Source organism: Anolis carolinensis, unplaced genomic scaffold (genome assembly GCF_035594765.1).
Source record: "Anolis carolinensis isolate JA03-04 unplaced genomic scaffold, rAnoCar3.1.pri scaffold_18, whole genome shotgun sequence".
Classification (NCBI taxonomy): domain Eukaryota; kingdom Metazoa; phylum Chordata; class Lepidosauria; order Squamata; family Dactyloidae; genus Anolis; species Anolis carolinensis.
In genome coordinates, this window is record NW_026943828.1 from 4,919,916 (window position 1) to 4,933,474 (window position 13,559).

Consider the following 13,559-nt stretch of genomic DNA (forward strand, 5'->3'; position numbering starts at 1 on the left):
AGCTTGGGTCCCCAGCGTTGGCCCAGTTATTCGAAAAAGTAATTTTTTAATTGTACAAATTCATGGTTCAGGTGTTTCTCACTTTTAGCTGCCAGAACCTCCATGCCATCTTGCATCGCAGCTTTCTCCATTTTGTCGGGTATTCTTCTGGTCTTGCAGTTCAGACTCACTGCTGGCATGATGCTCCTGGTGGCTGACATCTGCTGTCGAGCATTCCTTAGAGCAGATCATTCTCGTTTCCCAGCAGGAGGGAGTCCTTGCTGTCCCAGTCGGTGCATGGGTCCCTGTGCTCACTCTCTCTGTGTAGGGCCGTGGGCTTTGTCCTTCCCCATTCTAGCTGGTGGGGCCTGTCGGGACTGTCCTTTCTCTCCCTGGGCCGATGTGGCTCCCTCCAGCACTCTGCTGCTCGACGGCTTTCCTTCCCGCATGGGAAACAAGGATCCCGTTGTCCTTTTCTTTCCTGGCTGCTCAACCATCCTTGTGGAGGATTCTGTGGACCTCCTCCTCCCAAGGCTATTGCTGTCAGTCCTTGGAAGGTGTAGGACACAAAGGTAGGCTCACACAGCTGGGGCTATGGAAACTTTATTGAATCCGCCTTGCCAAGATGATCACAAAGCTTACACTGTCCCTTTTCCGCCAGCCCCCCCAGTATATCAAGATGCTTCTTCCCTCCCTCTCCCACGTTTCCCCCTTACCATTCACACCTTCCCGTCAACAGTTCTTTCCCATGTTTGAAACCCAGAGCAGGTCATAAATCAGTCTTTCCAAACAAATGGTCTTCCTCTTCCGGCTCTCCCCCCCCCCCCCGCCCCTTTGCTCTGGTCGGATGTGAAAAGGTCAGTTGGCTTTTTGCATCCTGACAATTGCGGTGTTTCTCCTGATGACGCCATCCCTGGCTCCTTGTCTCACTTGCTCTTTGTCATGCTCCACTCTCCCCGCTAAGATGATCCATTCCTCTAGAGACCTGGGACTCCTTGGCCCACAGAATACTGGGTCAAACTCTGTGGTCCTCTATTCTCTCCCAAATTTAGTGACTCTTCTGGGTCTTCTCCCAGAAATGACGGGTCGAGTGCTAGGGCAGCCATGAGAGCTGCAGTCCCACAGGGGGAGAACTCCTGCGGGGTTGTCTCTAAGGCCTCGCTAGGTGTCCAGTCTCTGACATCCTGCTGCTACACACCTCTCATTGTTGGTAGAGAAAGAGCCTTTCGAAGAGACAGGGCTTAATGTCAGAAAGAAAGTTGCTTCTAAGCTCTAACCCTAATGCACCAGGTTATATCTCTTCCCTGTTTCCTTTCACCGCCTCATTGTTTACACATTCCCATGGAACCTAACTGCTGTCTCCATAACAACCATTATGGTTACCTTCCCTCTCCCACCCTTGATCACCCAGATGGTCATCATTAACAGCTTCTTGTTCACAGCTCTTTGATGGCATGGTCACTCCTAAGGCTTCCTTCGAAGATAGAGTGATCCATGACAGCTGATGCCTTATTGAATGGCAACTCCCAAAAATTCTATAGTATTGATCTATGGCAGCTGAGGTTGGACTCAGTTTGTGTTTGTTCTACATGGTAGGTGTGTCCCAGGTCAGGGAAGCCTTTCAGAAGCAGAGAACAGCATTTTGGACCTTGTAGAGGCCACTTGGGGCGCTTCCAGACAGCACTAAATCACGGGTTTTAAACAGGGGCAAAAGATCCCAGAACTTCAGAAGAGGTCCACATACAGACCTGTTGGTCCTGGGATTTCTGCCTCCATTGTCCAGACTTGCTGCTTTGTTCCGAGAGTTAGAGGCTCCCAAAATGGTTGCTGCAGGACTTCTGCCTGAAACCTCAGCGGGTTTTTTTTTTAAAATGGCAAGATGCAGATTTGCAGAGATTCAGATATGCGGATCACTGCAACAGTTCCGTTCTTTGTCCTGGCCAGAGAAACTGCCCTCCAAACGTTTCATGAAGTATTTGCCACACAAACAAACCTAATGGGGCAGGGCCACCTTGCCCAAGTCAGCACTGCACAATAAAACAGGAACAGGCAATTGTAAGCCAGGAACAGAAGTTTGTCCTTATCTTCTACTTTTACAGCCTGGCTGCCTGGCCATCTGTCCAGACAGATTTGGTTGTGTACTTGTGGCATCGAACAACAGGGCGCTGTTCCTAGGTTCCACATGACTTTCCCTATTAGCCACCTGCATGACCTTGTCTCTATATATTTACATTCCTCTCCAGCACGTCCCTGTCCCAACAGCCCGTAGTAAGCATTTGTCATTTACGTTACCCATGTTGTCAGCACACACCCAATGAGGAACCAACATGTATAGCCTGGCAATATCATCATGTTGTTCCCTGGCGCAAGTACACTACAAAACCTGTCTTCACCGATGGCATACAACAAAGTGTGAGTAATTATAGTAATGATGGCATTCTGTTCCTGGTTTGAAAGTGTCTGCTCCTGTGTCATTGTGTACTGCTTACTGTGAAGGTACTTGTTGCACCCCAGGAACTCGATTTTTCGGCCACAACCTTCATTAAACAGGTGAAGGGTGAAGTTCCTCTTCCCTGGCCAAAGTTTTTGCCTTCTTACTCGAGTGTCACCTTCCTTTTAGGAACCAACCAATCATGAACAAGCATCTAAAACCCGGGAACAAACCCAGTTCAAAAATCCTGTGATTTCCGATTCCAGGGACATGCAGACATGCAAAGATCTGGATATTTGGCAAAAACCACGATATTCCCACACCTGGAAATCTCACGTTTTTTGCCTTTTCTAGCGGTTGCTTTTGGGTTTACAGGGAACGGTGTCTGGCCACCCTACTGTTTACTACGGAAGCTCCTGGGATGAAGGGACTGTCTGGACGGGCCCTTGGAGGCATCCTCCGAAAAGTATCCAGGCAGCCTTTTTTCCCCACAGCCTCTGTTTTTCTCAAGATTTCCTTTTGGTTGGCCAAATATTGAGGCTCATACTTTTATTTAATGCCGGGGGAGGGGGCAATTGAATTATCTGCTCCCTCCCTTTTCCCTCTGTTTTGCTCATGCTCAGTAAGTCATTTGTGAGGCATCTTCCAGGACAGGAATGGACAGAGTGGGTGCCGTTCTTCCCCAGGTTGGGATTTAATGGCTTAGATTACGGCAGACACGTTCCTACAACCCTGTGCACATAACCCGTGTTTCTCTCAATCGCCTTCACCTCCTGAAAAGCCTTTCCCCACAACAGAGGGCAGGAAATAGAGGCGGAAATGGACAGGGTGGAAAGGGCTGGGCAGGAAGGAGGATTTCCCGACTGCGCTGTGCCTGTGAATTTGCATGCCGTCCTGCGGCTCAACCAAGGGAGTGAACAGCCCAACGGGGACTTAGTCCAGGCGAGACCAGTTCTGTGGACATCTCAGCATGCCTAAATGGGGTGTTGAATTTGCCAGGCAGGAAGGCAACGTCTTTGGGAATTTGGGGTTCCTTTGAGAGATGTAGGAAATGTGGTGGCAGCAGAGGTCCAATTTGGGATGCACAGGAGACGGACCTGGGATCCCTTGTGGCCTGAAAGGGAACCTGAAATTCATGAAATCATCAGGAAAGGGATCATTGTGCCTCTTAAGATTTAACTTATGCTGGTAATTCAAGGAAACCCATTATTCAGAGTGAATGACGTCCTGTCTATGGTCTGTTTGACTGTCTGCCTTGTGTTTCTTTAGCCATGTTTAGGTCAAGCCAACAAAACCAATGTGGTTCTTTAGTATTGTACGAAGGTCCCTTTTTCTTCCATCCATCCCTCTTTCCTTCCATCAATCACTCATTATTTTCATCCTCCCTCCCTTCTTTCCTTCTGAATCCATCCCTTATAGTTCATAAATCTGTGATCACCTTTGCTTGTTTCTGTGTGTCCTTGAGACCCTTCATATCTCCATTTCTGGGTAGTTCAATTTTCAACACAAGCACTGAATGGAAAAGAGGATCATCTTGGAAATAAAGGAAGTTTGCAGGTTCATGTTTAACCTTTTGCTCTTCTTTCTTGATCAGGGAAATGAAGACCCTATGAAGTCACCACGGGCATAAAAAGAAAATATCAATATCTAGTGGAGATTGAGGAATTTGGAAACCAAAGGGCAATAATGAAAGAAATCCTGTGGGAAGAAGAAATCCTCTCTAGGTGCCAATCTTGTGGAACTCAATTTTGATCAGAAAGAAAAAGGGAACACTCACGTGTGCATATCACAAAACTGTCGACATGGAGGAGAAACCCTATACATGCCTTGAGTGTGGAAAGAGCTTCAGTTGGAGGAGCAATCTGCTACTGCATGAAAGGACTCACACTGGGGAGAAACCTTTTAAATGCCCGGAGTGTGAAAAGAGCTTCACTCATAGTTCAGGCCTATATTCACATCTAAGGACTCACACTGGGGAGAAACCTTTTAAATGCCCGGAGTGTGGACAGAGCTTCACTGGGAGTTCAGGTCTACGTTCACATCAAAGGACTCACACTGGGGAGAAACCTTTTAAATGCCCGGAGTGTGGACAGAGCTTCACTGAGAGTTCAGTTCTACGTTCACATCAAAGGACTCACACTGGGGAGAAACCTTTTAAATGCCCGGAGTGTGGACAGAGCTTTGCTCATAATGGAAGTCTACATTCACATCAAAGAACTCACACTGGGGAGAAACCCTATAACTGCCTGGAGTGTGGACAGAGCTTTACTCAAAAGGGACACTTAGATTCACATCAAAGGACTCACACTGGGGAGAAACCCTATAACTGCCTGGAGTGTGGACAGAGATTTGCTTTTAGTTCAAATCTACGTTCACATCAAAGAACTCACACTGGGGAGAAACCCTATAACTGCCTGGAGTGTGGACAGAGCTTTGCTCGTAGTTCAGGACTACGTTCACATCAAGGAACTCACACTGGGGAGAAACCCTATAAATGCCTGGAGTGTGGACAGAGCTATACTCGTAGTTCAGGACTACGTTTACATCAAAGAACTCACACTGGGGAGAAACCCTATAAATGCCTGGAGTGTGGACAAAGCTATACTTGTAGTTCAGGATTACGTTCACATCAAAGGACTCACACTGGGGAGAAACCCTATAACTGCCTGGAGTGTGGACAAAGCTTTGCTCAGAAGGGACACTTACATAGACATCAAAGAACTCACACCTGGGAGAAACCCTATAACTGCCTGGAGTGTGGACAGAGCTTTGCTCGTAGTTCAAATCTACGTTCACATCAAAGAACTCACACTGGGGAGAAACCCTATAAATGCCTGGAGTGTGGACAAAGCTATACTTGTAGTTCAGGATTACGTTCACATCAATGGACTCACACTGGGGAGAAACCATATAAATGCCTGGAGTGTGGACAGAGCTTTGTTTGTAGTTCAGGACTACGTTCACATCAAAGAACTCACACTGGGGAGGAACCCTATAACTGCCTGGAGTGTGGACAGAGCTTTGCTCGGAAGGGAAGCTTACATAGACATCAAAGGAGTCACACTGGGGAGAAACCCTATAAATGCCTGGAGTGTGGACAGAGCTTTGTTTGTAGTTCAGGACTACGTTCACATCAAAGAACTCACACTGGGGAAAAACCCTATAAATGCCTGGAGTGTGCACAGAGCTTCACTCGGAAGGGAAGCTTACATAGACATCAAAGAAGTCACACCGAGGAAAAACCCTATAAATGCCTGGAGTGTGGACAGAGCTTTGTTTGTAGTTCAGGACTACGTTCACATCAAAGAACTCACACTGGGGAGAAACCATATAAATGCCTGGAGTGTGGACAGAGCTTTGCTCATAGTTCAGGTCTACGTTCACATCAAAGGATTCACACTGGGGAGAAACCCTATAACTGCCTGGAGTGTGGACAGAGCTTCATTCAGAAGGGAAACTTACATACACATCAAGGAACTCACACTGGGGAGAAACCCTATAAATGCCTGGAGTGAGGACAGAGCTTCATTCAGAGTTCAAGTCTACGTTCACATCAAAGGACTCACAACTGGGGAGAGACCCTATAAATGCCTGGAGTGTGGGCATACCTTCAATCATAGTGGATATCTACGTAAACATCAAAGGATTCACACGGGAGAAACCCTATACATGCCGGGTGTGTGGTAAGAGCTTCACGCAGAGTTCAGGTCTACGTTTACATCAAAGAACTCACACTGGGGGGAAACCATAGAAATGCATGGAGTGTGGACAGAGCTTTTCACAGAATAACATTATACATAGACATCATAGAATTCAGAGAATTCACCCTGTTAATTGACACCAGAGTGTCATTCTAACATGTACAAAAGCAACTTGCAAATTTTGGAAATGCAAGCTCAAAGTTGGGACATTTCATCACATGTGGTGTATTGTAGAAAGATTGAACTAAAAATACAGTGTTCCCTCACTTATCCCGGGGGTTAGGTTCCAGGACCACCCACAATAAGTGAAAATCCACGAAGTAGAGATGCTATATATTTCTACATTATTTTAGTAGTTATACACTATTTTAAGTCTTTATCAAGAAATCATGTGTTGATAAATCGCCTCCTTCTCCTCTTGTTGCCGCTTGGGCTCCTTTTCTCTCCCTTTGGCTTCTCCTTCCTCCCTTCCTTAGGCTGTACATTGTAATTTAGTATTATTTATAGTCGTCTTTTAGAATTTATTGAAAAACCGCAAAACAGCGAATCCACAAAGAGCGAAGTAGTGAGGGAACTCTGTATGTTCCATTCTGGAAGTAATTATATTATCTAAAGGGAATAGAATAATGAGAGATAAAAATTAACAGATAGAATTAGGCCTTTAGGCATGTATCCCTGTCTGTTAGTTCAGCTGTATGAAGGTAACTGTTTCGCAGGTCTGTTTGTTTCTGATTTAGTTTTGTATCTCATGTAATAATAATAATAATAATAATAATAATAATAATAATAATAATAATAATAATAACAACTTTATTTTTATACCCCGCCCCATCTCCCCGAAGGGACTCAGGGCGGCTTACATGGGGCCTTGCCCGATAAAACAATCAAATACAGTAGAGTCTCACTTATCCAACACTCGCTTATCCAACATTCTGGATTATCCAACGCATTTTTGGAGTCAATGTTTTCAATATATCGTGATATTTTGGTGCTAAATTCATAAATACAGTAATTACTACATAGCATTACTGCGTATTGAACTACTTTTTCTGCCAAATTTGTTGTCTAACATGATGTTTTGGTGCTTCATTTGTAAAATCATAACCTAATTTGATGTTTAATAGGCTTTTCCTTAATGCCTCCTTATTATCCAACCTATTCGCTTATCCAACATTCTGCCAGCCCGTTTCTGTTGGATAAGTGAGACTCTACTGTATCAAAACACAGCAAAAAAACAGTTATCCAATAAAAACATCAATTACAGTAAAAACAATTGTTAAAATCAACATAAAACATACAATATTAACACTGGAGACTAATTCATAGAACTCAGGCAAAGTGCAACATGGGCCGAAATGGGGAAGGTAATTTCACAGTTGAAATGGACAAAGTGCAATATAGCATTGGCAACACCTCGAGAATGGGGCTATTATAAAATGGGCAGATAGATCAGTCCAACACCAAAGTATCAAAGGCCTTTTGAAAGAGCCAGGTTTTTAAGCTCCTACGAAAGGAGAGGAGGGTAGGGGCCTGCCTGATCTCTCTAGGGAGCGAGTTCCAAAGCCATGGGGCCACGACGGAGAAGGCCCTCTCTCTCGTCCCCACCAACCGCGACTGCGAGGGTGGTGGGAGCGAGAGAAGGGCCTCCCCCGACGAGTGAAGAGAACGTGCGGGTTAGTAGGGGGAGATGCAGTCTCTAAGGTAGGTGGGTCCCAAACCGTTTAGGGCTTTGTAGGTGATAACCTGCACCTTGAATTGAGCCCTGAAAGTAAATGGCAGCCAGTGAAGCTCCTTAAACAGAGGCGTTGAACGCGCCCTGTAATTTGCTCCGGTTAGAAGCCTGGCTGCCGAACGCTGTACTAGTTGTAATTTCCGGGCCATCTTCTAAGGCAGCCCCACGTAGAGCGCATAGCAATAGTCCAGTCTAGAGGTAACTAAGGCATGGACCATCATGGTCAGATCAGACTTCTCGAGGTACGGTCGCAACTGGCGCACAAGTTTTAATTGTGCAAAGGCCCTCCTGGCCACGGCCGACACCTGAGCCTCAAGCGTCAGCCCCGAATCCAGGAGGATCCCCAAACTGCAGACCTGCGCCTTCAGGGGGAGTGCGACCCCGTCAAGCACAGGTTGCCACCCAATACCCCGATCGGACGTACGACTGACCTGGAGGACCTCTGTCTTGTCGGGATTAAGTCTCAGCTTGTTCACCCTCATCCAGGCCAACACAGCGGCCAGACACTGGTCCAGAATCCGAGGGGCTTCCTTGGATTTAGGTGGAAAAGAGTAGTAGAGATGGCGTAGAGATGGCACTGTACTCCAAAACTCTGGATAACCTCTCCCAGCGGTTTCATGTAGATGTTAAAAAGCATGGGGGACAGAATAGAACCTTGCGGGACCCCACAGGTCAATGGCCAGGGGTCCGAGCAGGTGTCCCCCAGCTTCACCAACTGGGAACGGCCCTCCAGAAAGGCCCTGCAGTACCCCCAAGGCCCATCCCAGAGAGCCGGCCCAGAAGGATACCATGGTCGATGGTATCGAAAGCCGCTGAGATGTCCAAGAGAACCAGCAGAGTCACACTCCCCCTGTCCAGCTCCCTGCGGAGGTCATCCACCAAGGCCACCCAAGCCGTCTCGGTACTGTAACCAGGCCTGAAGCCAGACTGACAGAAGTAGTTAGTTTCATGTGTAGTTGAAGCATTATATACAATTTCTGCCTTTTTTGTAATGTTGCTTTTAATCTCTCTTTTTTGATTTTTATTTTTATTTTTTGCCATAAAGAGGGGGATTTATAAGGGACAAAACTGCTGAAACCGTCAACTTGTTTTCTTCTGAACCCAAAGGTTTCCTGTTCTTTGGCTGCCGAGTGTTCAGGGAAGAGTGAGGTCTGTGAGATGAGTGAGTAGAAAACATGACACAATTTAGATAATGGTTTGTGACACAACAACAACCCTTGTAGTAGTCAATGGGATATTCTGTATGCCTTCTTTAATGTCAAGTAAGACAATTTCCCCTTATGTCTGGAGGCTCTGTCGAACTGGCTACGTGCTAGTAGACTGAAGGTGAACCCGGCGAAGACCGAGATTCTCTGGCATGGCCGCTCGACTGGTCTGACCCACTTGCTACCCACCTTCGATGGTGCTGCCCTATCTCCTTCGCCTACCGTTAAGAGCCTGGGTGTCGTTTTGGATTCACAGCTGACAATGGAAGCTCAGGTCGCTGCTGCCAGCAAACAGGCCTTTTCCCACCTACGACAAGCGAGGCAACTGGCACCCTATCTATCTGATGAGGCACTGGCAACGGTCATCCATGCCACGGTCACGTCTAGGCTGGACTATTGCAACGCCCTGTATGTTGGCCTTCCGATGTCCACGACCCGAAAGCTCGTATTGTTCAGAATGCGGCAGGCAGGCTACTCACAAGAACACCCATGAAATGCCACATCACACCAGTGCTGCAGCATCTGCATTGGCTTCCAGCTGATTACCGTGGTCTATATAAAATGCTAGTCCTGACTTTTAAAACTCTTTACGGCCAGGGCCCATCGTATCTTAGGGACCGTCTCTCCTTCTCCCATCATCGGAGGTCGCAATGACCATCCCACTGAGACTTACTTTATGTACCGGGTCCTAGAGAAGTGCACTTGGAAAGGACCAGACGCAGAGCTTTTTCTATTTCTGCCCCTGCCTTATGGGATGCCTTGCCGCCCCATATGAGAGCCATGCGTGAGTTGGGGCCTTTGACCCTCGCACTCAAGACCTGGCTCTTTACTAGAGCTTTTAATCTATGTTAATTTTATCAATATTTGTATGTATATATTTTTATCCTTTACAATTTTATCTTGTAAATCGCCTAGAGCATCATGGATGGAGGGCAATTAATAAATAGTTAAATGATGATGATGATGATATTGTGCTCAGATACAAAGATTTATAAAGGAAACACCACAATGGATATAAAACAATGGGAAGCACGGGAAGCAGATTATGTGTGCTCACCACACCTCACACAGATAGGACCACGTGTGCTATAAACATGGAAGATGTGATACATTCACACAAGATACAGGAATGGGATGACTTTGTGTTACTACTGTTCAGCTAATGTTATGGTCTGATGGAAATATAATAGAACCCGATAAACAAACATTCGGTTGAAATGTAAATGTAACATAACTTTTGTTCAAGATGTTGAAACTGGGAATTTGGTGTACGTGATGGAGAATGGAGACAGTGAAATAGACTTGAAGTTTAAAAAGTTATCCATAAATATAAGATAAGGAATTAATTGGGAAAAATTAAATATACTAGTAAAAACGAATCAGCAGGTGAAGAAACATTTGGAGAGTTATGAGGAAAGAAGTAAGAAAGGTTTTGTTAGGATCCAAGAGGTTGATGGAGAACGTCAGAGCGTGGCCGCAGAAGGAAGCAGCCCGACAGAACGTCACTGGTGTGATGAAATCAACGGATATTCACCCAAAGCGGCAGCAGCACGTTTACATCTATTGATGCACCCAGTAGTAAGGTGAGGGCTACAAGGAGGGACTGATCGATTTTCTGTATTTGAAAACAAATTGCAATACTTAGAAACGCAATTGTGAACTGTGATGTATGTTGACTCTATTGAGAGGGTTGATGAGCCAAAGGGCCTGCATTTCTTTTCTATTTCTATTCTATTTCTGATTGCTTTTAATTATGCATTATTAAGGTGTCTGCTTCAACTTATTCTATTAAAGATGCAACCTGCCTTCTTCCAGAGGAGAGGCAAGTGTCCGTATGTCGCCACTATGTTTCCGGAACATCTTGTGGTTAATGTGGTTAAGCTACTTACTGGAACATAAGTGAACAACATGTTTTTCTACCAATGTTGTTTATGATAAAGGAAGCACGCTTGCAACACTCTGTACTGCTCCAAAGAAATGAGGAACTTCTTAGTTGTAAACAAGGGCATTATATATTGAGCTTCATTTCCAATGTTCTTCACGGCGGTCACCTTTGATTTGTCCATCCGTCTATACTGCAGTATAATAAAGGTACTTGTTTTAAACTCTGTTGGGCTCAGATTGGATCCATAGCGCTTTGACAAAGTTCCCGGTATTTAAATCTGTGAGCGGTTCGCTTTTCCGCTACATATAACTATATTAAACTGATTATATACATAGAATTGACACTGAATCAGACATGTGATACAATAAAGTAGTATTGATGTATCCAGGGCGTGTGTGTAAGAAACGGGAGTGTGTTTGTGTGGGTGCTTGTGAAGAAAGAAGAAACGGGCCTCAAAAGAAAACGGAGTTCACGCAAAGTGTGACATGGGACGGACTTGGGCGGTGAAGAGTGAGGCTTGTCGGCTCCAACGGGATGGGAGGAAGGGGCTGCCGCAGAAAGGCCGGGGGAGATGGCCTGAGGAGACGGAGTGGCCGCTGGAAGGCCGGAGCTAGCCTCTTGCCCCCCGGGGCTGGTGTGACCCACTTGGATCGGGGGGGGGGGGGAGCTGCACTCAAGGGAGTGTGAGATCCTGCCCCCTCTCCTCCTTCGGAGCCTGCTTCTTCCCCCAAAATGCCTGCGGGTTGGTCCTCTCTCTCTCCTTCCTCCAGGCTGGTGCAGGCAGAAGCTAGAGAGAGTAAGGGATTTAGAGCAAATTGTCAGGCTTGTCAGCTCCAACTGTGTTGGTGTGGGTTCGTCTTCTTTGAAAGAGAGCCCAGGCACACAAGGGCTGAAGATCCCATACGGCTTTAATGTTCAGAATACAAGAGTCTGCTCCACTGCCCGTGTATATAGGCCTAGCTACAGTATCATCAGGAGCCTCCGGTGGCTCAGTGTGTTAAAGCGCTGAGCTGCTGAACTTGCAGACCGAAAGGTCCCAGGTTCAAATGCAGGGAGCAAAGTGAGCGCCCGCTGTTAGCTCCAGCTTCTGCCAACCTAGCAGTTCGAAAACATGCAAATGTGAGTAGATCAATAGGTACCGCTCCGGCGGGAAAGTAGTGGTGTTCCATGCAGTCATGCCAGCCATATGACCTTGGAGGTATCTACAGACAATGCCGGCTCTTCAGCTTAGAAATGGAGATGAGCACCAACCCCCAGAGTCGGACACGACTGGACTTAACGTCAGGGGAAACCTTTACCTTTACCGTACCATCAATCACTCTAGAGTCCCTTTCCCCCCACCTCAGGGCAATTGGGTTTTATGGCTGGTTCATGTGTCCTGTCCTCCCTTTTGGCCCATGGCCATGTGCTCTCCGTCAGTGCTCTGTGTCCGGAGATGGCATGAGATGGGGATCATGGCATCAGATTCTGATGAGTTGAGTTGGGTTCATTTGAGTCAAGTTGGGTTCACTTGACTTGAGTTGGGTTCCGTTGAGTTGTCCAAGATTTGAGTTGTATTCATTTGGGTTCGGTTGAGTTGTCTTGGGTTCCATTGAGTTGAGTTGGATTCTGATGAGTTGGGTTCTGATGAGTTGTCCAAGGCTTGAATTGTATCCAGTTGGGTGTAAGGCTTGTCAGCTCCAACTGTGTGGTGTGGGTTAGTCTTCTTTTAAAGAGTACACACAAGGGCTGGAGATACTTACAGCATTATTGTTCGGAATATGAGTCTGCTCTACTGCCCGTATATATAGGCTAAGCTACAGTATCAAATCACCCTGGAGTCCTGGCGCCTGGAGGTTGCCCATTCCCACATTCCAGAGTCCCTTTTCCCCACCTCGGGGCAATTAATAATAATAATAAAAATAATAATAATAATAACTTTATTTTTATACCCCTCCCCAAAGGGACTCGGGGCAGCTCACATGGGGCCTTGCCCGATACAACAATCAAATATCAATCACAAAGCCATAACACAATTAACCCAATAAAAACATCAACATCAGTAAAAACAATCATTAAAATGAACATGAATCATGCAATTAAAATCAGGGGACTAAATTCATAGATCCCGGGCAAAGTGCAGAAAATACCAAAATGGAGAGAGGTAATTTCACACTTAAAATGGACAATAAAGTGCAGTGTAATAATGGTAAGGCATCAGGGATGGGGCAATTATAGAATGGGCAGACAGGTCAATCCAACAACAATTAAATGTCAAAGGCCTTTTGAAAGAGCCAGGTTTTTAAGCTCTTCCGGAAGGAGAGGAGGATAGGGGCCTGCCTGATCTCTCTAGGGAGCGAGTTCCAAATCCGGGGGGCCACGACGGAGAAGGCCCTCTCTCTCGTCCCCACCAACCGCGACTGCGAGGGTGGTGGGAGCGAGAGAAGGGCCTCCCCCGACGAGCGAAGAGAACGTGCAGGTTCGTAGGGGGAGATGCGGTCTCTAAGGTAGGTGGGTCCCAAACCGTTTAGGGCTTTGTAGGTGATAACCTGCACCTTGAATTGGGCCCGAAAAGTAAATGGCAGCCAGTGGAGCTCCTTAAACAGAGGCGTTGAACGCGCCCTGTAATTCGTTCCAGTTAGAAGCC

At 46.4% G+C, this 13,559-nt stretch overlaps 1 protein-coding gene, 1 long non-coding RNA gene and 1 pseudogene across 4 annotated transcripts in view; 2 read left to right on the plus strand and 1 right to left on the minus strand.

Moving 5' to 3' along the window:
- LOC107983718 (zinc finger protein 160-like) overlaps positions 1-11,156 on the plus strand; it is a 182,851-nt gene extending 171,695 nt beyond the window's left edge. For 2 of the 3 annotated variants that reach the window (XM_062966229.1, XM_062966231.1), the window contains exon 2: positions 4,005-11,156. In XM_062966229.1, the coding sequence (XP_062822299.1) occupies positions 4,213-5,925 (1,713 nt within the window). In that variant the 5' untranslated portion in view covers positions 4,005-4,212 and the 3' untranslated portion in view covers positions 5,926-11,156. Of the gene's footprint in view, positions 1-988; positions 2,392-4,004 lie in introns of those variants that run through there. The other variant, XM_062966230.1, reaches the window with a different exon arrangement.
- Positions 1-13,559, plus strand: part of LOC134294639 (zinc finger protein 850-like) — a 151,486-nt pseudogene that overhangs the window by 104,120 nt on the left and 33,807 nt on the right.
- LOC134294696 (uncharacterized) lies at positions 1,212-4,009 on the minus strand. The gene is made up of 2 exons (XR_010001426.1): positions 3,849-4,009; positions 1,212-3,524 (listed from the first exon to the last, which is right to left on the minus strand). It is a non-coding gene; the product is annotated as an uncharacterized LOC134294696 (long non-coding RNA).